General features: G+C 46.1%; 1 protein-coding gene across 9 annotated transcripts in view; it reads right to left on the reverse strand.

Annotated features, from left to right (window-relative positions):
* The window catches only part of LOC144506100 (5'-AMP-activated protein kinase subunit gamma-2-like), a 496,688-nt gene that overhangs the window by 273,063 nt on the left and 199,850 nt on the right, over nucleotides 1–23,775 (reverse strand). For all 9 annotated transcript variants that reach the window (XM_078231958.1, XM_078231951.1, XM_078231964.1 and 6 more), the window contains one exon: nucleotides 3,605–3,881. In XM_078231958.1, coding sequence (XP_078088084.1) covers nucleotides 3,605–3,881 — 277 coding nt within the window. The remainder of the gene's footprint in view (nucleotides 1–3,604; nucleotides 3,882–23,775) is intronic.

Raw genomic sequence — 23,775 nt, forward strand, 5'->3', positions numbered from 1 at the left:
GTGGGGATTACAGATAGTGTGACATGAACCCAATATCCCGGTTGAGGTCGTCCTCATGTGTGCGGAACTTGGCTATCAGTATCCACCAGGATCATCTCACGTGAGAACACCATCCACCAGGTATACGGTACATACTCTTGCAACTCGGCCAACGTTGTCTACCTGATACGCTGCAGGAAAGGATGTCCTGAGGCATGGTACATTGGGGAAACCATGCAGACGCTGCGACAACGGATGAATGAACACCGCTCGACAATCGTCAGGCAAGACTGTTCTCTTCCTGTTGGGGAGCACTTCAGCGGTCACGGGCATTCGGCCTCTGATATTCGGGTAAGCGTTCTCCAAGGCGGCCTTCACGACACATGACAGCGCAGAGTCGCTGAGCAGAAATTGATAGCCAAGTTCCACACACATGAGGACAGCCTCAACCGGGATATTGGGTTCATGTCACACTATCTGTAATCCCCACAGCTTGCCTGGACTTGCAGAATCTCACTGGCTGTCCTGTCTGGAGACAATACACATCTCTTTAACCTGTCTTAATGCTCTCTCCACTCACATTGTTTGTACCTTTAAGACTTGGTTAGCTGTAAGTTTTCGCGTTCCAAACATTATTCTGTAAATTGAGTTTGTGTCTTTATATGCCCTGTTTGTGAACAGAATTCCACTCACCTGAAGAAGGAGCTTAAGGCTCCGAAAGCTTGTGTGGCTTTTGCTACCAAATAAACCTGTTGGACTTTAACCTGGTGTTGTTAAACTTCTTACTGTGTTTACCCCAGTCCAACGCCGGCATCTCCACATCAGGGAGACTAGCAGGGTAAAGATGTGGGGTTAGGGAATAGGGCCTGGGTGGGACTGTTGTTGGTGCAGGCTCGATGGGCCAAATGGCTTCCTTTGGCACTGTAGATTCTACAATTCTGTCTCACGGGGAAAAAAGTCACAACTTACTTGCACACGACTGTGCCATAATACAATGCAGCAATGTAGTTGCTTGCAAAAAGAAATGAAAGATGTTGCATTCAAATAACAGTTGGCCATATGTTCAGTTTATTCACACAGGGAACCCAGCAGGATGTGTGAAATCAACTTCAAACTTAACAGCATTACGAAGACAGCAAAAAGATTGCTTTGAAAGGAACCGTACAGTCCCACATGCTCCACCCTGGTGGGGAATGGACAATTACCACGGCAACCAAACATGGCCAGAATGGTGAAGCTGGGATTGTTGTCCAAAGGGCAGTGAGGTTTAACGAGTGATTCAGAGAAGCATTCAAACTATGCAGGATTTTGATTGAATAAATAAAGACAAACTCTTTGCACTGACGGGGGGGGGGGAGCGTGCACCCATTTAAGATAATTGGCGTAAGATCTAGTGGGGGGGGGCGGGGAAGCAATGACTCAGCGAGGTGCTTTGGCCTGGAATGCACTGCCTGCAAGAATGGCAGAAGCAGATTCAGCAGTTTTGTAAAAAGTCCTTTCATTAGACATGAGTGCAGCTAGCAATGCCAGCATTCAATGCCCATCCATAATTGCCCTTCAGAAGATGGTAGTGAGCCACCTTCTTGAACCACTGCAGTCCATGTGGTGTAGGTAGAACTACAGTTCTGTCAGGGAGGGAGTTCCAGGATTTTAACCCAGTGACAGTGAAGGCCTTTCCAAGTCAGGATGATGAGTGATTTGGAAGGCAACCTCCAGGTGATGGTGTTCCCAGGTATCTGCTGCCTCTGTCCTTCTAGATGGTAGAGGTGGCGGGTTTGGAAGGTGCTGTCGAAGGAGTCTTGGTGAGTTCTTGCAGTGCATCTTGTAGATGTGGTGGAGGGAGTGAATGTTTGTGGAAGGGATGCCAGTCAAGCGGGCTGCTTTGTCCTGGATGGTGTCAAGCTGCTTGAGTGTTGTTGGAGCTGCCCCCATCCAAGCATGTGGAGAGTTATTTTAAATCGTAATTATAAAAAAGAGTTTGATAAATACATTGCGAGGAAAACGTTGGCAGGTCTCTAGGGAAAGAGCAGATAAATGGCACTCATTGGTCAGCTCTATAAAGAGCCAGTGCATCACAATGGGACAAATGATTTTCTTCTACGCTGTGTAAGAATATTGAAAATAGCTCAGTGTAGATCTTATGACTGGTTAAACGTGTTCTATCATTTAGTACGATCATGGCTATTCCACTCCAACTCACTTTTCCCGCCTGCTCCCCTATCCCTCAATTCCCATAGAGATTAAAAACCCGTGAATCTCAGCCTTGAATGTACTCAGCACAACCTTCCATGTTAGATAGTTCCAGAGATTCACAACCTTTGAGTGAAGAAATTTCTCCCCATCTCAGCACTAAATAACCCACCCCTTATCCTTAGGACTGTGCCTCAGTGTTCTAGGTTTCCCAGCCAGGGGTAACAACCTCTCAGTGTCTACCCTGTCAAGCCCTTACAAACTGTTATTGCTTCAATAAGATCACCTCTTATTCTTCTAAACTCCAGAGAATATGCATTCAATTTACTCAGCCTCTCATCATTGGACAATCCTCTCATCTCAGAGAGGATCTGGAGAACCTTTACTGTACCACCTCCAAAGCAAGTGTGATTTTATGGAATGTGACGGGAGGTTATAGCCAAGAAAACTGACTATGGACATGTGCCAATCACAGAGAGAGAAAGGGTGTATGTGTATATTAGAATGGATGTGTGAGAGAGAGAGGTGTAAGAGAGAATATGTGTGAGAGAGTGTTATGTGAGAGAGAGAGAGAGTGTTTGTGAGTGCGTAAGAGAGACAGAATGGATGCGTGTGTGAGAGAAAGAGTGTGTATGAGAGAGAGAGAATATGTTTGAGTGTGTTCTGAGAGAGAGAAAAAGAGTGTGTGGGAGACAGCATATGTGAGAGTGTGTTTGTGAGTATGTGAGAGAGTGTGTGCTTGTGAGAGACAGCACATGTGAGAGTGTGTTTGTGAGTGAGCGTGTGTACAAGAGAGGAAGAGAGAGTGCGTATGTGAAAGAAGTAGAGAGAGTATGGGGTGTGGAATGGACTGCCTGCAGTGATAGTGGAGTCAGACACTTTAGAAACATTTAAGCGGTTATTGGATAGGCACATGGAGCACACCAGGATGATAGGGAGTGGGATAGCTTGATCTTGGTTTCAGATAAAGCTCGGCACAACATCGTGGGCCGAAGGGCCTGTTCTGTGCTGTACTGTTCTATGTTCTAGTATGTGTGTGAGAGAGAGAGCGAGCATGTGTGAGAGAGGTAGAGTGAGTGTGTGTGAGAGAGAGAGAAAGTGAGTGTGTGTGAGGGAGGTAGAGTGAATGTGTGAGAGAGAGTGGGCGTGTGAGAGAGAGGTAGTGAGTGTGTGTGTGTATGTGCGTTTGTGACTATGAGTGAGAGAGGGAGTGTGCGTGTGTGAGAGAGGGAGTGTGCGTGTGTGAGAGAGAGAGAGAGAGCTTGTGTGAGAGAAGTAGTGAGTGTCTGTGAGTGTGTGCGTGAGTGTGTATGTGTGTGTGAGTGTGTGGAGAGAGAGAGGGAGTGAGCGTGTGTGAGAGAGAGAGAGTGAGCGTGTGAGAGAGAGAGAGAGTGAGAGACTCTCATTACCCATCCTCCGCTAACGATGCTCTTACCTTTTCTGGATCTGGAGAAGAGCTTCATTGAGACAGGCGAGGTAGAGGTGGAACTGCCGGAGGAATCCTTGGAGGTGGAGCGGAAGATACCGCTGAAGCTCATTCGTCGGGGAGACCTTGGCGAAGAGTCTTGGGGAAAAGGGAAGACAGTTTTTGGAGATCCAGGGCTTTGTTTTACCCTCACTGGAGCAGAGACAGGGCTGGACGGTCGGTTGTAGAAATTCCGGGAGAAGAATCCTTTGGAAGGGCTGCCGCTGGAATGGGAGCTGTCTTCTCCCTGTTGGTAGGAGCAGAAATCAGGTCTCGGAGCAGAAAGGGTAGCACTAACCATCGAAGAGTAAGCATTCTGATACATGCTTACTTTAACCATGCACTTTCGAAGGACAATGGATTCACAAAGAGCAACAAGATGCAACAACAAATCCTCAGCCCAGCCCATAAACAGATTACAGCTGACCAGACAGTCAGTGATTCTGCAAAAATCTAAGAACTGCCAAATAAAAAAAAGCATGCAAACAGATAAGATAATTGCAACAATTATGGTGTGGCAGAATAAAACATGGATCTTTCATGATTTCTTAATGGACTGGTATTCTCATGGGAGGTCAAGGCTTTTTGCAGCTCCGACAAAAGATATAAGTGCAGAAGAAGGCCATTCAGCCCATCATGCCTTTACCAGCCCTTTGAAAGAGCAACCCAATTAGTTCCACTACTCTGTTCCTTTTACATGCGGCACAGTGGTTGGGACTGCTGCCTCACAGCGCCAGGGACCCGGGTTCAGTTCACAGTTTGGGTCACTGTCTGTGCGGAGTCTGCACGTTCTCCCTGCGTCTGCGTGGGTTTCCTCCGGGTGCTCCAATTTCCTCCCACGCGCCGAAAGACTTGCTAATTAGGCGCATTAGCCATACTAAATTCTCCCTCAGTGTACCAGAACAAGGGGACGAAGTAGAAAGGGTCGAGAGCTTCAGGTTTTTAGGTATCCAGATCACCAACAACCTCCTGGTCCCCGCCATGGTCCCCCCATACCGATGCTATAGTTAAGAAAGCCCACCAACGCCTCTACTTTCTCAGAGGACTAAGGAAATTTGGCATGTCAGCTAGACTCTCACCAACTTTTACAGATGCACCAAAGAAAGCATTCTTTCTGGTTGTATCACAGCTTGGTATGGCTTCTGTTCTGCCCAAGACCGCAAGGAACTACAAAAGGTCGTGAACGTAGCCTAATCCATCACGCAAACCAGCCTCCCATCCATTGACTCTGTCAACACTTCCCGCTGCCTCGGCAAAGCAGCCAGCGTAATTAAGGATCCCATGCGCCCCGGACATTGTCTCTTCCACCTTCTTCCGTCAGGAAAAAGATACAAAAGTCTGAGGTCACACACCAACCGACTCAAGAACAGCTTCTTCCCCGCTGCTGTCAGACTTTTGAATGGACTTACCTCACATTAAGTTGATCTTTCTCTACACCCTAGCTGTGACTGTAACACTACATTCTGCCCTCTCTCGTTTCCTTCTCTATGAACGGCATGTTTTGTCTGTATAGCGCGCAAGAAACAATACTTTTCACTGTATGTTAATACATGTGACAACAATAAATCAAATCAAATCAAAATCAAAGAACAGACGCTGGAGTGTGATGATTAGGGGATTTTCACAGTAACTTCACTGTAGTGTTAAAGTAAGCCTGCTTGTGACACTAATGAATAAACTTTAAACTTAGCCCTGAACTTTTTTTGACTTCAAGTATTTTGAAGACTGTTAAGCATCTTGTGTACTCTTCAATGGATCCATTTCAGGCAATAATGTGTTCTCGTATTAACAAAGGAATCCACGTTTCTAAACGCACTCACTAAAAAAAAAGTTACAGAAGTTCCAGCAGGAAATTCAGGAGAAACTTTGTTACCCAGAGAGTGGTCAGAATGTGGAACTCGCTTCCACAATAAGTGGTTGAGGAAAATGGCCTTGATGCATTTGAGGTGACGCCTGAGGGAGAAAGGAATAGAGAGATATATTGACGGGGTTAGATGGCATATGGTGAGAAGCACTTTGTGTGGAATATCTGCCAGAATTCTACCCGCCATGGGAATCGGAGTGGCGAGGAGCCGCCAACTGGAAGGGCCATTGATCTTGGGTGGCATTTTCCGGTCTTGGGTCAAGCGAGGCCGTAAACTCCCACCCACAGATACCAGAGCAGCCCCTTCCTGTGCCATGAACACCTTGCAATACCCTGCCAATATTGACTGGTGCAATCCGAGCTCATGGTCCTCTTAGGCAAGAAATCTCGGTGGGATAAATATCTGAAGCAGTCTAAAGCAGATCCCAAGACTGAAGTGCTGATCATGCTACATTACTGATCTGAAGTAGGGTGCCAGTCACAATTTGCCTCAGCTCTCAATGGCGCTGGCAGAGGAAGGAATAATTCCTGTGCCTGATCACCATCTCAATGAAGGCCATAAGTGCTCAGAGGTCCGTGACTTGGCTTACGTCAAGCACGGTGGCACAGTGGTTAGTGCTGCTGCCTCACAGCTCCAGGGACCTGGGTTCGATTCCTGGCTTGGGTCACTGTCTGTGTGGAGTTTGCACATTCTCCCCCCGTGTCTGAGTGGGTTTCCTCCAGGTGCTCCGGTTTCCTCCCACAGTCCAAAGATGTGCAGGTTAGGTTGATTGGCCATGCTAAAATTGGCTCTAAGTGTCCCTGGATGCGTAGGTTAGAGGGATTAGTGGGTAAATATGTGGGGATAGGGCCTGGGTGGGATTGTTGTTGGGGCAGACTCGATGGGCTGAATGGCCTCCTTCTGCACTGTGGGGGATTCTATTCTATGGAAGGGGTACCAAATTAAAACAGGTTTGAATCTCAATGCAAATGAATTTCAGATAACACACGAACAGACAACTTCAAAGACCCGGTTGGAAGCTAAATACACAGTGATCACAAAAAGAAAGTCTCAGCTGGAAGTCAGGCTGGTAGAAAAATATTTTGTCAAAATACTGAGTGAAGATTCACCTTCATCACCATTTCACATAAAAAGAAGTGTTTTTTTCCTTGCCTGGTTCAGCTGTGAGCTCAGTGGGTAGCGCTCTCACTTCTGAGTCAGATGATTGCGGGTTTAATTCCCGCTCCAAAAATGTCAACACCTAATCAAGGCAGCGGCTTCGGTGCTGGTTAAGACATTAAAAACCAAGGTCCTACCTGCCCTCACAGGTGGACATAAAAGATCCCAAAGCCACCATTTCAAAGAACAGTGGGAAAGTTCTCCCGGTGTCACAGCCAAATTCACTCCTCGACCAATTAAAAAAGCGTTATCTGGCCATTACAAGGATGTTACCGGGACTGGAAGGCTTGAATTATAAGGAGAGGCTGGTAGGCTGGGACTTCTTTCCCTGGAGTGAAGGAGGATGTGAGGTGACCTTATCGAGGTTTGTAAAATCAGGAGGGGCGCAGGTAAGGTAAACAGCCAAAGTCTTTTCCCCAGGGTAGGGGGGTCCAAAACAAGGGACCCTAAGTTTAAAGTGAGAGGGGAAAGACTTAAAAGGGAACTGAGGGGCAACTTTTTCACACAGTGGGTGGGTGCGTGTACGGAATGAGCTGCCAGAGGAGGTGGTTACAATTACAACATTTAAAAGACATTTGGACAGGTACATGGATGGGAAAGGTTTAGAGGGAAATGAGACAAATGCTGGCAAATCTGACTCGTTCAGCAGAGGCAACTTGCTTGAGATGGAAGAGTTGGGCTGAAGGACCTGTTTCTCGCTGTATATCTCCATGACTCTTATCTCATTGCTCCATGGAAATTAGCTGCTGCAATTTCATACAACACTTCAAAATTGGCTGTAATGTAAGTGTTTAAAAAGGTGCAATGTAAATTCAGGTTATTTCTTTTAAACTGCAGTGGCTGACGAATCTGCAAGATGTATGCACTGCTGGGGGAGACTGAGAGCCAGCCAAGACTAGAATCACATATAGGCCAGAATTCTGAAACTGAGGTGATGGATATTTTCTCACTTCATTCGAGGCAGGGGCCCAGCATTTGCCTTTGATTAACAAGCTTGTTTCTGCTTGTGTGACTTCGAGTCACTCCCTCAGGCAAACCGTCTTTCCCTCCCAAACCAGAATTCTGTTTCGACCTGCCCGATTGCTTTGTATCCAGTCGAGTGTCCAGGACCCAGTTAGCACTGCTGCCTCACGGCGCCAGGGTCCCAGGTTCAATTCCAGCCTTGGGTCACTGTCTGTGTGGAGTTTGCACATTCTCCCAGTGTCTGCGTGGGTTTCTTCCGGGTGCTCCGGTTTCCTCCCACAAGTCCAAAGGTGTGCGGGTTTGGTTGATTGGCCATGCTAAAATTGTCCCTTAGTGTCAGGGGGATTAGCAGGGTAAATACGTGGGGTTATGGGGATCGGGCCTGGGTGGGATTGTGGTCGTTGCTGACTCAATGGGCCGAATGGCCTCCTCCTGCACTGCAGGGATTCTATGATTCTATGACCCAGAGCGAAGGACATCTTTACCTGCCCCTGAAATGTGATTCAGTGTTTATCCTACCACCTTCAACTCAGAAGGGGGTAGAATAAACACACCTGACATAGATCATGGTTTCTGCTCCAACACTTCAGTTTGGTGGTTTAAACAGTAAATACCTACTGTGAAACAGCAAAAGAAAACATAAGAAGAGTCACTTAACCATCCTGAGATGTGACAGGAAAATAATAGTTGTTTCTGCTGCTTCAAACTGCAACAGGAACCAGGCCAAATACAACATTCCCGAATATTAACCTTTCATGTGGAAGTTTATGCCCTCCTTTCTTTGCCCACTTAGCTGAGTTTTTTCCATGGTTCCCCCCATCCCAAACTGATGTTTCTTTCTATTCTCTCCTATCTCCCCTCATGCCTTCTCCAAGCTCACCTTGTCCACGAGCCATCTCCTGAACCTTCAACCTTACTCTCAATAAGCTGCTGGACACCCAACTTCCTCTCCAGACCCTCGCGCTTGCCGATAAATGGTTTCCTCTCCTCAACCGCTCTCCTCCTCTTCCTCCTTCTATTGAAATCTGCTGCCCTGACCCTCCAACCTCCCTCAAAAAAACCCACTCTGGAACACTCTCGTCCTTGCAATTTACCACCCATCCTCAATCTCCATTTCCTTTACAAAGTTCAGGGGGATTAGCAGGGTAAATATCCAAATCCCTGCCCCACCTTTCCTCTAACTCCGTATATTTAGCTCTCCAATTGGATTTCCATCCTTGCCACAGCCCTGATCAAAGTCCCAAATGACATCTTCCGTGACTGTGATTGAGGTGCGCCATCGCTCTTCAACCTGTCCACAGCCTTCGACACAGCTGAGCATGCCTCCAAGTCTTCTGCTCTGTCCAGTGGAGTCAGACTCTCCTCTCTTGGTTCCACTCTTACCTATCATTTATAGCCAGAGAATCTCCTCCAATGGTTTTCTTCTCACCCCCAACCAACTGACATTTCTATATATTTAAAGTTTATTTATTAGTCACATTTAGGCTTACATTAACACTGCAATGAATTTACTGTGCAAATCCCCTAGCCGCCATACTCCGGCGTCTGTTCAGGTACACTGAGGGAGAATTTAGCATGGCCAATTCACCTATCCTGCACATCTTTGGACTGTGGGAGGAAACCGGAGCACCCAGAGGAAACCCACGTAGACACGGGGAGAATGTGCAAACTCCACACAGACAGCGACCCAAGCCAGGAATTAAACCCGGGTCCCTGGAGCTGTGAGGCAGCAGTGCTAATCACTGTGCCACCGTGCCACCCCACTGTGCCACCGTGCCGCCCCCTTTTCTCCCCTTCAAGTATTTATCCAATTTCTTTTCGAACACTATCGATATCCACCACAATATCAGGGAATGAGTGCATTCCAAATCCTCACCACACTTTGCATAAAGGCTTTTCCTCAGGTACGTGGCCTCTGGTTCTTTTGCCAATCAACTTAAGCAAAGTTAAATCTGGACTATCTGATTCTTCAGCCATTGGAAAACAGCTTCTATTTATTCCATCTAAATCTTTCAAAAATGTAAACACTTCCATCAAATCCCCTCAGGTTTCTTGGTTCTTAGGAGAACACTCCCAGCTTCTCTGGAATCCCTCATCCCTGGGACCATTCTAATAAATCTCTTCTGGACCCTCGACAAAGTCCTCACATCTTTCAGGATTGAGAACCATGATCATAATTGGGTTTTATACGGGTTCCACATAACTTCTTCACTTTTGTACTCGATTTCCAAAGCCCATCAAAAGCTCAGGTTTCAGTATGATACACTTTGCAGCCATGGCTCTGTCAAACAATTGCACACAATTTGGGTCATTCATATTATGCAGCCAGTTCTGTTTTTTTGAACCTGGTCCTATACAATATCCAGACAGCAACATCCAATAGACTGGAACCTCAAGCATCACAGACAATAATCCCATATACAAATAAGAAAATCTTGAACTCTCAGTAATATATTCAACTGGTGTACGATTCCTAGTCTCAGAAACATGTAAACTAGGAGCAGGAGTAGACCACTTGGCCTTTCAACTTTGCTCCGCCATTCAATAAGATCATGGCCGATCTGATTGCAACCTCAACTCCACATTCCTGCCTCTCCCCAATAACCTTTCACCCCTTGCTTCTCGCGAATCTATCTACTGCTGCCTCAAAAATATTCAAAGACCTTGCTTCCATTGCCTTTTGAGGAAGAGGGTTCCAAGGGCATGCAACGTTCAGAAAGATTTCTCCTAATTTCTGTGCTAAATTGGTGACGCCTTATTTTTAAATAGTGGCCCCTAGTTTTGAACCCATTCTTCTCTCCCTCAAACTGAATGTAAAATTGAATCATATTATGATCGTTGCTACCTATGAGATAACTAATTAATCCTATATCATCAGTGGCAGAAAATGCTGTTCTACAAAAACTATCCCGAAAACACTCTATGAATTCCTGTTGACATTCAGAGACTTGAGTTTGCTTCCACAAGGAATATGAAAAGTTAGCACGTAGATGCAGCAAGCAATTGGGAAGGCAAATGGAATGTTGACCTTTGTTGCAAAGGGCTTGGAGTACAGGAATAAAAACATCTTGCTACAATTGGACACGATTTTGGTGAGACCACACCTGAAATATTGCATTTAATTGTGGACTCCATCTTTAAGGAAGGATATCCTTACTGGGTGAAGCACTGGCATCAATACATCGAGTGCCTTAAATGATTCCTTAGAGCCAATGGAATAGGGCGGGAGAAGAAACAGCAGATTATCCTGTTGTCAGTATGCAGAGCCCAAATGTACAACCTCATTCAGAGCTTAACTTCCCCTGAGACCCCCGATACTAAACCTTTTCAGAGGCCTTTTGGTGACATTAGTAAGGGAGCACCTTAATCCCAAACTATCTATAATCATGCAGTGGTATAAATTTAACTCAACAAGCAGGGGCCCAGGAGAGTCTATCACAGAGTTTGAAGCCAGATTGAGACAGCTGGCTGAACAGAGCAATTTTGGAACCGCGCTCCAAGATACCCTCAGAGACAGACTAGACTGTGGGGTGAACAATTTGACCATACAGAAATGCTGTATGCTCACATTTGCCAAAGCCATGGAGATTGCACAGGTTACAGAGAGTGCTGAGATTGGTTCTTTAGGACTGCGTGCAGCATTGCGAGGTGAATGAGCCTGGGGGAGGGGCCCCTTTGGCACCAAAGATGAGGGCGCGGAGGACTGCACAAGCAGGAGCAGTGAACAAGAGCGGGGACAAAGGAACAGGAAACTGGGTCAGTCGACCCAGAGAGTGGACGAGTGTTACCAGTGCGGGGGAGAACACCATCAAGAAGCATACAGGTTATACAGGTTTAAGAGTGTAGTGTGTCCTGAATGCAACCGTGGGCTTGACAGAGTGGACACTGAGGTTGTTTCCATTGGCTGGGGAATCTAAAACATGGGGCACCGTCTCAGGATAAGGCTAGGGCAGATAACTATTTAGTCTTTCGGGGAATCAAGAGATATGGGGAATGGGTGGAAATGAAGTGAAAGTCAAAGAATTGTGGAATGAAAGTCAAAGATAAAACGTGATTGTATTGAATGGGAGAGCGGGCTCGATGGGCTGGATGGTCTTCTCCTGTTCCTGTCTCATGTTCAAAGCGGGAAAGCTACAGACTTTGATCAAAGCAATCAAAGAGTCTCTTCTGTAGTCAATCTAGGACCGGAATTTTCCTGTCCTGCCGGCCACGGGAATCGTAGCGGGCGCGAGCAGACCATGCAACGATCCGTTGACCTTGGGCGGGATTTTCTGGTTTTGGGGCGATCGCGGCCGGAAAATCCCACCCTATGGCCGGAATTTTACCGGCACACAGGCTCACAGAACGGCATTCTCTGCTGGCCTTGGGCAGGATCTTACGAGCCTCGGACAGGCCGAGGTGGTAAAATCCCGCCCTAGATCTCCAATCTGTCACAGATGGTTAAAACTCAGAGGGACATCGATGGTATCCAGCTAGAATTTATGCTCCTGCGCTTACTCGTAAAGGTGCATTTAAAAAAGAACAGTGCAACAATTAAAGTGACTGATGGATACGGCGTGAACACATCAGCAGCTATTTTAAACAAGAGAAGGCTAAGCAATATATTTCTGACAGCTCCTACAGTTCTGGCCTCTCCACACAATAAAAAAAATGACAGAAGCACTGGAGAAAGTGCCAAAACGATTTACAAGGGTATTGAGAGATCATCGCAATCGGGAAAGATTTAACAGGTTGGGAGTTTTCTTTTTCAAGACGAGAAGACTTAGAGGTGACCCAATAGAAAACCGTAAATGGATTGGACAGCATAGTTTGTAGAGAATGTTTCCATTTGTAGGAGAGTATGAAACTAGGAGTAATGAATACAAAGTCATGGCCAATAAATCCAATTGTGAAGGGAAGCGAAATGTCTTTTACTCACAGAGTGGCTCAAATGTGGAACCTGTTACCACAGGAAATGATTCAGGCAAATAACTTAGATGCTTTCAAAAAAATGGATTGCTAACTGCATTCCAGAAAAAGAGAATAGCTAAGGTGGGGTAGTGAGATTGGAAAAGGATTTCTCTGGAGTATTAAACACTAGCAGAGACTCTTTGGGCCAAATGGTCTGTTTCTATGCTCAATACTCTATGTAGGTCAGCCTTGTTTATTGACTAAAATGAAGATGTCTCTAGGATATTGTCCTTCCAATTGAACACTGGCTTCGAATAAACATCAAAGAGAAACAGTGAAAGCAATTCAAGGATAATACACTTTTCTGAAAAAAAATTTTGAAATTACTTTAAATGCAACTCACATCCTTCTGCTTTTAAAAAACAATCTATGATGTGGAAGGCAACCTAAATGCTTGGCAGCACAGCCGTACATTTACACCAATAGCTCTGCACACAGGTAAGTTATTGGGAGGCAGTAGTACCAGATCCAGGGTAATGCTCCATGGACTCAGGTTCGAATCCCGCCATGGCAGATGGTGGAATTAGAATTCAATAAAAATATCTAGAATTAAGAATCTACTGATGACCATGAAACCATTGTCAATTGTCAGAATAACCCATCTGGTTCACTAATGTTCTTCAGGGAAGGAAATCTGATGTCCTTACCCGGTCTGGCCTACATGATTCCAGACCCACAACAATGTGATTGACTCTTAAATGCCCTCTTAAAACTGGCCGAGCAAGCCATTCGGTTCAAGGGCAATTAGGGATGTGCAATAAATGCTGGCTAGCCAGCGATGAACGAAATAAATTTAAATATTTATTTTCCCAAAACCTTGCAGGATTTAGTGCTGAGTATCCATGCTTTTTTTTGTTTCCCATTTTTCACGGGACGTGGGCATCGCGGATAAGACCAGATTTGTTGCCCATTCCAAATTGCTCTTGAACTGAATGGCTTGTTGCATCATTTCAGAGGGCAGCACAAGAGTCAACCACATTGCTGTGGCCCTGGAGTCACATGTTGGCCAGGCCAGGTGAGGACGGCAGATTTCCCTCCCTAAAGGACATTAGTGAACCAGATGGGTTTTCACAATAATCGACGATAATTTCATGGTTACCATTACTGAGACTAGCTTTTCAATTCCAGATTATTGAATTTAAATTCCACCAGCCGCCGTGGTGGGATCCGAACCCTCGGCCCCAGGACGTTAGCCTGGGCCTTTGGATTGCCGGTCCAGTGACGTTACCACGATGCCACTAGTAAATAAGGAGCAATTCTTTCCCTCGGGCAAGTGCGCTGGTAACCAAGGCACACAGTTGCCAGGTAATTGGCAAAAGAAACATGAGGCGGAGATGACGAGTTGATGAGCTTGATGGAGGAGATTCTAAATTTCAGAAAAGGGTAATTAGATATACACATGAAAATGGGGGACAAATATCGTAGGGCTATGGGGAAACAGCTGGCTGAGTGGGGCTAACTGGTTGACTTTTTCATGGTCTACTTCTGTGCTCCTAAATTCTGTGGTGTGTTAAACAAATTGGGAGTGTTATCAAATTGAGGTGAACGGCTACCCAAAGGTTCACTGCAACATCATGTTAATGCCTGTCCTCTGCTGTGGTAAATGTTATTAGTAGAATTCACACAGCTAAGATCTCACCCTATGTGCCAGCTGAACGAGCTTTCCTCCCCCACACCACTTGTGTACGTGCTATCGAAAAATATAAAAACTCCTGCATTAATGCCCAGTGCAAAATACTAGCGACATCTAAAGAACCTGGGCATTTTTATCCAAATCTGTTGAAATATGAGGGTGCAGGAGAAGCTTCTCTGAGTCCAGTGATGATTCCTGATAATAGGAGAAGTCTCTATGAGTTGTTATATCCGAGATGGATATGTTTTTGGTAGCCTAGAGCACTGAGGGAGGAAATAGAGTCGAGGCACTCAGGTAGAGTTTGATGAGCATCAACTGTGGCCTCACTGAGTGATTAAAAGGCACAAGGAGCTAAATGGCCTTGTCTTGTTCTGGTGGCCTTAAAATTGTGTAGTGCCCATTTTGGAGCGTATTAGCTGTAAAGTGCTAACAGTCTGTACTCAAATGGGGTGACCCAAGAAACCTGGGGTGGTGGGCCTCATGTCCTATTGTCATTTAGTGGCACGGTGGTAGCAGACCTCACCAATTTTCAGCTAAGTGAGGGTCCAGGAGGATGAATGACTGGGCCTAGGAATGTGATCAGATGCCTTTCAGGTTGAGGAAGATGATTTCAGAGTTCTAGAGTCTTTTTAAAGTGCTTTGGGGTGGGAGTGGGAGGGGTGGTGTGTGTGTGCCAAGACTTCAGACTGGGGTGAGATTCAGGGTTTGCCTGGAGGTTGGAGGTTTTGGAGGCGGGGGAACTTGTGTTTATGATAAGTGTTTAACTTGTTTTGAAGTCCGTGCTGTTTTGCTTGCTTTTCATGGCGCTGGGTGTCTCGAGTTCAAACAAAGTTGCAAGAGATAGCAGAAGCAGACATTAGACCCCTTATCTGCATTGTTAATGCCCCAATTCCTGATGTGGGTATAAGGTGTCTCTTGTTTGGCCTTTATCAAAGTGAGGTCCAGAACAGCCCACACTGGAGCTGTTTGCACAAGATATTATTTTGGAGGTAGTAAGGCTGCTAAAAATCAAGAACTGCATTTCAGGTTCTATAGTCCTGAACTTTAATCCAATCCAGTCCACTAGATGGGGCATTCTACTTTTTAAATGAACCACCTTTCCTTTTCCTCTCCATAAATGGTGGAAATTCCTGTTATTGGGTGTTCTTTAGTACATAAAACAAATAGGCTCATCTGTCCAGATCCTAATTAGAGAAGTTGATTTTAAGCAACACCTTGAGACAGATATTAGAAAATACTTCAAGTTGAAGTGTTATAAAGAACAAAGAACAGTACAGCACAGGAACAGGCCCTTCGACCCTCCAAGCCTGCGCTCAGCACCTTGTCTACCTCGACCAACTGCTTATATCCCTCTATTCCTCGTTTGTTCATGTGCCTATCAAGATAAGACTTAAATGTGGCTAACGTAACTGCCTCAACCACCTCACTTGGCAATGCATTCCAAGCACCCACCACTGTGTAAAAAACTTCCCCTTCACATGTCCACTGAACCTTTCCCCCTTTATCTTGAACTTGTGCCCCCTTGTAATTGTCATTTCTGCCCTGGGAAAATATAATTCAGGTCAGAAACTCCAAGGTATTTTATGAAGTCTGCCTGGATCATAGGTTTTGCACTTTCAATTTGGCTAGGGTAAGCATGAGATATTTCACTTCAGGTATGATTCAAATGACCCACTAGGGAGCTTTTATCAAAGTTTATTTAAGAATACAGTTAACATATAGAAAGAAAATCAGCAATAATTTTTACCAATTACAAACAAGAAAAACAAACAACAATGATATTGTATAAATCGTAACAACTAAATACTGTTCCAGCCAAAGAAATCCCATAAACAAACACTTTTTTGGGATTAGCACAGGAAATAAGAATGCTCACATGATTTTGCAACTTAGTCCTTTGGTTGGAGAATTGAAACTCTGACTTCCCAGCCTTGTAACTTCCAGCAGACCTCGAGGTATAGATAATGCCACTGCTGGTCTCTAGCTTTCAGTCAGTAAACCACTGCAAGAGACAAAAGCAATCCTTGCCTCTAGTTACTAGCTAGCAAACCACCAAGAGCAGAATTTTCATTCCAGGAAGGCAAGAAGACCTGCTTCCAGCTAGCCAGCAGAATTTACAATACCAGGGAGAGAGGAACTAAACCTGCCTGCCTCTGAACCAAACTCAAAGGAAAAGAACCCCTGTCACTTGACCTGTCAATCATTCTTTCCCCCTAACAATTCAAAAGGTTGCAAAACTCTCAGAAAGTGCATTAGGCCCAGATTTAAAATAAACAAAACCCCATTTAAACCATTTAAGCAGCAATAAAAGGACATCTAATCAGGCAGCCGATGCCACAACAAAAACAAAAGGCTGGTTTACAAACTGCAGAGAACATGATTAAAAATACATTTCTTAAAAGGTAGAGTAGTTGTACCAAGGTGATATTAGTGGCAACACACTGATGCAGTTAAAGGACCGAGCACCCCTGGCTGCTCTCCCACATTCTACTCTCCATAAACTGGAGGTCATCCAAAACTGCTACCTGTGCCTTAACTCGCACCAAGTCTTGTTCACTCCTCACTGCTGAGTTCACCGACCTTATGCTGGCTCCCAGTCAAGCCAATCTTGAATTTATAATTCTTATAGAACATAGAAAGCCACAGCACAAACAGGCCCTTCGGCCCACAAGTTGCGCCGATCATATCCCTACCTCTAGGCCTATCTATAGCCCTCAATCCCATTAAATCCCATGTCCTCATCCAGAAGTCTCTTAAAAGACCCCAACGAGTTTGCCTCCACCACCACCGACGTCAGCCGATTCCACTCACCCACCACCCTCTGAGTGAAAAACTTACCCCTGACATCTCCTCTGTACCTACCCCCCCAGCACCTTAAACCTGTGTCCTCTCGTAGCAACCATTTCAGCCCTTGGAAATAGCCTCTGAGAGTCTACCCTATCCAGACCTCTCAACATCTTGTAAACCTCTATCAGGTCACCTCTCATCCTTCGTCTCTCCAGGGAGAAGAGACCAAGCTCCCTCAACCTATCCTCATAAGGCATGCCCCCCAATCCAGGCAACATCCTTGTAAATCTCCTCTGCACCCTTATCGCTGTTTCTAAGTTGCACCACGGCCTCGCTCTTCCCCCCATTGCCTCCAATCCCACAACCCTCCGAGATATTTGCCCTCGGCTAATTCTGGCCTCTCGAACATCCCCGATTGCACTGCGCCACCGCTGAACATTAGAATATAAGTGGTGGCCATACCTCCCACTGCCTGGGTCCCAAGCTTTGGAATTCCCTCCCCAGACTTCTTTACCCAAAGAGCAGTGGAAATGTGGAACTTTCTACCACCAAGATTGGGTGAGGAGAATAGGTGCATTTAAAGAGAAGCAAGACAAGCATTTGAGGGAGAAAGGAATAAGGGGGTTACCATGAAAGGTGAAGCTGGTGAAAAATGGGAGGAGGTTCTGATCGAGCAGAAGCATAGGTTGTTCTTGGTACACACTGCTCCCACTGTGTGTCAGTGGTGGGGGGAGTGAACATTGAAGGTGGTGGATGGCGTGCCAATCTAACAGACTGCTTTGTCCTGGATGGTGTCAAGTTTCTTGAGTGTTGTTGGAGCTGCACCCATCCAGGCAAGTGGAGAGTATTCCATTACACTCCTGACTTATGACTTGTAGATGGTGCCTCCTAAATCGAATTACTTTAAATCGGGTCACTTCCTCAATCTCCAAAACTCAAAGGAATGCAGGGCAGGTTTATACATCTTGTTTCAAATTTTGCTCCCCACCTGGCTTCCAATCTCACCTCTGAGTCAACCCGAGTACCAGGCTCCTGATTTCAACTGTGTCAGCATGTAGAGGTGGGAGAGATAAGAAACATAGAAGCAAAGAAAATAGGTGTAGGAGTAGGCCATTCGGCCCTTCCAGCCTGCACCACCATTCAATATGATCATGGTTGATCATGCGCTTTCAGTATCCCACTCCCACTTTCTCTCCATACCCCTTGATCCCTTTGGCCACGAGGGCCACGTCCAGCTCCCTCTTGAACATACCTAACGAACTGGCCCCAACAGCTTTCTGTGGTAGGGAAATCCACACGTTCACAAATCTCTCAGTGAAGAAGTTCTTCCTCATCTCAGTCCTGAATGGCTTACCCCTTATTTTAGATTGTGACCCCAAGTTCTGGACTCCCCCAACATCGGGAACATTTTTCCTGCAACTAGCCTGTCCAGTTCCATCAGGATTTTATATGTCTCTATGAGATCCCCTCTCATTCTTCTAAATTCCAGTGAGTACAAGCCCAGTCAATCCAGTCTCTCTTCATATGTCAGTCCTGCCATTCCAGGAATCAGTCTGGTGAAACTTCGCTGGACTCCCTCAACAGCAAGAATGTCCTTCCTCAGACTAGAAGACCAAAATTGCACACAATACTCACTACGGCCCTGTATAACTGCAGCAAAAGCCTGAACCTCTCCACAGGACTCAACAAAGGTCATTCCAGGACTAAAGGTTCAAATAAAATGATAGGCAATTGGATCGATCTGATACAGTCCTGCTATTTGCTCCACACCCTTACCCCTAATAATCTATCGCTCGCCCCAAAACCAGAAAATCCCGCCCGAGGTCAACAGACCTTTGCATAGTCTGCCGCTGCCCCACCACCGCCTGCTACGATTCCCATGACAGGCAGGACGGGAAAACTTCCTCCTTTGTCTTTGAGTGCAATGAAATGGGTCCATCAACATCCCACAACTAAGTATATGGCATTTGAAATGGCAAATCTAACACATGCCCAATGGGAAACAAACTGCATGTGGTCAGCGCTAAGCCATGTTACCACCATCGGTCTTCCAGTATCGTTTCTTTTGGAGGATGCAAAGGCCAGCTTCCATAGGTGGATATGAATGAGCAGGAGAGTTATTCCCGGTGTCCTGACTAATGGTTATTCTTCAATCAGCACCACAAAAACATACTAGCTGGCTACTATCACACTGCTGTTAGTGGGATCTTGCTGTGCACTAACTGGCTGCCACATTCCCTCCATCACCCCAGTGGTTACACCTCAAAAAATACTTAATAGGCTGCAAAACACTTGAGAGTTACCTAGCGGTTCTGAGGGGGCGCAATAAGAACGCATTATTCCTTTAAAAGTGACTGTCTCTTTGGGGAGGCGATGGCCTAGTGGTATTATTGCTAGACTATTAATCCAGAAACTCAGCTAATGTTCTGGGGACCCAGGTTTGAATCCCGCCACGGCAGCTGGTGGAATTTGAATTGAATAAAACATATCTGGAAATAAGAATCTCCCGCTGACCATGAAACCATTGTCAATTGTCAGAAAAACCCATCTGGTTCACTAATGTCCTTTAGGGAAGGAAATCTGCCATCCTTACACGTGACTCCAGACCCACAACAATGTGGCTGACTCTCAATTATCCTCGGGCAACTAGGGATGGGCAATAAATGCTGGCCAGCCAGCAACGCCCATGTCCCACAAGTAAATTTAAAAAAACTTTGCTGCTCTATTTGCTGTTGGTTATATTTGAGGAATGGCCCTTCTTTTGGGAGGTGGGGGACGTCAGTTTGAATAATATAAAGGGAAGTGACAAATTCTCCAGGCTGCGTAATCCACTGGACACCATGAGCTTTGATGACACACGATCGACTACAGGGGTTGGGGCCGTGAGTGAGAAACGCACGTGTCCTCGGTTTTATTCACTTGACGGATTTGCTGCTGGCCAGTGGGGAGTGAGTACCTGTTCCGTCTCCATCAGATGACCGCGCTTTGTGTATGTCTGGGGTGGGGGGAACCAGCGTACTTCAATGGTGAGTCAGTGCTGCAGTCAAGATTACTCAGGACAATGAAAGGAGCTGAAGCAATTTTTTTGTTTTTTTTAAAAAAGAGTTTAACAACTTGGTAAAGCTGGCTCGCTGACGATTCTGAATGATGTTTGATTTGATTTATTATTGTCACATGTATTAACATACAGTGAAAAGTATTGTTTCTTGCGCGCTATACAGACAAAGCATACTATTCATAGAGAAGGAAAGGAGAGGGTGCAGAATGTAGTGTTACAGTCATGGCTAGGGTGTAGAGAAAGATCAACTTAATGCGAAGTAGGTACATTCAAAAGTCTGACAGCAGCAGGGAAGAAGCTGTTCTTGAGTCGGTCGGTGTGTGACCTCAGACCCTTGTACCTTTTTCCCAACGGAAGAAGGTGGAAGAGAGAATGTCCGGGGTGCGTGGGATCCTTAATTATGCTGGCTGCTTTGCCGAGGCAGCGGGAAGTGTAGACAGAGTCAATAGATGGGAGGCTGGTTTGAGTGATGGATTGGGCTTCGTTCATGATCTTTTGTAGTTTCTTGCTAGTGCTTGAGGCAGGGCCAATGCGCCTGAGGTTACCTCCCTTACAGCGGTGGGTGGACGATCAAAGGCCTAATTGGTCGCAAGTTGATGATGGACCAAGATCTTCCCAATGTCAGATGGGCCCCCCTTTCTGAGGCGGGCAGATACCTGGGGGGGTGGTGTCCTGGGCAGAAGAGCCAGGCAGAGGAGCCGATGCTGCCCCCTCTCAATCGCCCTCATCTCGGAAATGCTACAAGCAGAAGGTCACATCCGAGGCCACGAATAATCCTGTGGAGGTATTCCCACCTCACAATGGTGGCCTGCGAGCTGTAATCATTCTCAATTTTTAAAGTTTTAGAATGCCGCAGTGAAGATCTCCGTTTTGAGACATCCTCACCTTTGCCTACCCACCTCTCCAGCACCCACCTACCCAGTTTGGGCTGCTAGCCATTCAGAGTTTCAGACCTTCTCACTGGACCCGTCCGCCATCCCCCTGGCCACCTCCCAGAAGATCGCAACGACGTGCAAGACAGCCAATAAGACAGCAGCACGGTCGGAAACCACATTTGGCCCCGACAGTGAAAGAAATCTGAAAGCTGGTGAGATCCCGCACAGTGTCTCTCCATTCTGTACAGCAATTACATGCAACGTTTCGTGACAGTGACACTCAGGCAGCACCGTCCTGCTGAAGAAAATAAGTTCAGAAATTAACAGCTTCAGCTAACTGCTGCTACTTAATCAGCTCCAACCTTGATCAGGCATGTTGCAAGAGGACCTGTCAATAACTCTAAGAAGGAAGACAGGAAGAGGACAGAACAGAGACTTTCTTCTTCCTATCAGCTAACCTCATCACAACCTGGGTCTTAACACTAGTCTTGTTAGAGACACAACTTCCTGTTATGCAACATGAAGCTAAGATAGTAAAGCTTAGTCATGGTGGTCAGCAGCAAGTCTAAATTAAAGGCACCCGTTTTAAACATCAATCCTTCCAGCCATGTCAACCAAACCAATGTACCAGGGCGTACACTTCTAGTGCAGTGGCTTCAAGAACTAAGCGATAGGTAACAAAAGCCAGCGTTTATATAATGCTTTTCATGACCAGCAGGTGTCTCAAAGCGCTTCACAGCCAATGAAGTACTGTTGAGATGTGCAGTCACTGGTGTAATGTAGGAAATGCAGTTGCCCACAGCAATGTGATGATGAACAGATCACCTGTTCTTGGCCAGGTTGGACGGGTGCAATGAGAAGGTCCTAAACTCTGGATGGCGAGCAGTCCAAACCGGGTAGGTGGGTGCTGCCGAGCTGGGTAGGGAATTGTGAGGGTACCTCAAAATGGAGATCCTCTCTGCAGCATCCTAAAACTTAAAAATGGAGAATGGCCACAGCTGCCAGACCACCACTGTGAAGTGGGAATCCCTCCCCTGTTCTTGTGACATTGACCGAGGGAACAATATTGACCAGGACTTTGGGGATCGACTCCCCTGCTCTCCTTCAAAACAGTGCCACGGGATCTTTGACATTCAATCTGGTCAGGAAGAATGGGTCTTGGCTTAACGAATGCCTCATCTGCAAGACGGCACCTGCGGCAGTGCAGCACCCCCTTCACCATGTACTGAAGTGCAAGTAAAGCCTTGATTTTTTTGTGTTTAGGCCCTGGAGTGGGACTTGAACACGGAACCTTGTGATTCAGAGGCGGGTGTGCTACCAACTGAGCCACGGCACACATGCAGCTAAATGTAACTGAGAAAAATAATTACACTTAAAAAATGATAAACACCCACGCTCTATTCTCAAATGCCTCCCAAAAATGCATCAGAACACAGGCTAGTTGAAGCACTTTCGATTTACAGTACTTAAAAGCTGCACCATCTACTGGAGTCTCATTATTCGACTTAGGCTAGTGTTACAGAGAAAGTGTTTAAATTCCATCAAAGCAGTTTGAAAATGTGTAATTAGATCTGTTTTATTAAAAATTCTAAAAATAAAAAGGCTGGTATTCATGAAAATAGTCATTAAGGTGTTGGATTGAATAAAAACCCAACTGGTTCACTAAAATCATTTCGGGAAGAAAACCAGTTGCTCTTATCCAGTCTGGCTGACATATCATAGAATCATAGAAACCCTACAGTGCAGAAGGAGGCCATTCGGTCCAATGAGTCTACTCCAACCACAATCCCACCCAGGCCCTATATACCTCTCAGAAAGCCAAAAACGTCAGCCAGTCAGTCCAACTGGTCTATGGCAGCTTTATGTTGCATAACGTACCTCTCCTTATCAAACCTGAACAGCATAATCCTCTGTTCGTTTCTAAAGTTAAAGTTTATTAGTCACAAATAGACTTCCATTAACACTGTAATGAAGTTACTGTGGAAATCCCCTAGTTGCCACACTCTGGTGCCTGTTCAGGTACACCGAGGGAGAATTTAACATAGCTAATGCACCTAACCTGCACGTCTTTGGACTGTGGGAGGAAACCGGAGCACCCGGAAGAAACTCATGCAGACACGGGGAGGACGTACAAACTCCACACAGACAGTGCCCCAAGCTGGGAATCGAACCCAGGTCCCTGATGCTGTGAGGATGCTATTCATCTCAACTACCCACTGTGATTGCAAGGTCCACATTTAACTATTCTTGGGTAGGATTGTTCCTCCTGATTTCCCTAGGTGCCAATTTATAGCTCCTAGTTTTAACCCCCTCCACAAAAGTAGGTCACGGCAGGTCGGGATCTTGGTGAAGCAGACTGGGAGGAGTGTGAAACAGACAAGGATCACTATGAAGCAGACCGGGCGGCGTGTGCAGCAGGTCAGAATCACTGTGAAGCAGACCAGGAAACGTGTACAGCAGATCAGGATCACTGTGAAGCAGACCGGGCGGCGTGTGCAGCAGGTCAGAATCACTGTGAAGCAGACCAGGAAACGTGTACAGCAGATCAGGATCACTGTGAAGCAGACTGGGAAGAGTGAACAGCAGATCAGGATCACTGTGAAGCAGACCGGGAAGAGTGAACAGCAGATCAGGATCACTGTGAAACAAACCAGGGGGAGTGTACAACAGGTCAGTGTCGCTGTGAAGCAGACCGGGAAGAGTGAACAGCAGATCAGGATCACTGTGAAGCAGACCGGGAAGAGTGAACAGCAGATCAGGATCACTGTGAAGCAGACCGGGAAGAGTGAACAGCAGGTCAGAATCACTGTGAAACAAACCAGGGGGAGTGTACAACAGGTCAGTGTCGCTGT

Source organism: Mustelus asterias, chromosome 2 (genome assembly GCF_964213995.1).
Source record: "Mustelus asterias chromosome 2, sMusAst1.hap1.1, whole genome shotgun sequence".
NCBI classification, from domain to species: Eukaryota; Metazoa; Chordata; class Chondrichthyes; order Carcharhiniformes; family Triakidae; genus Mustelus; species Mustelus asterias.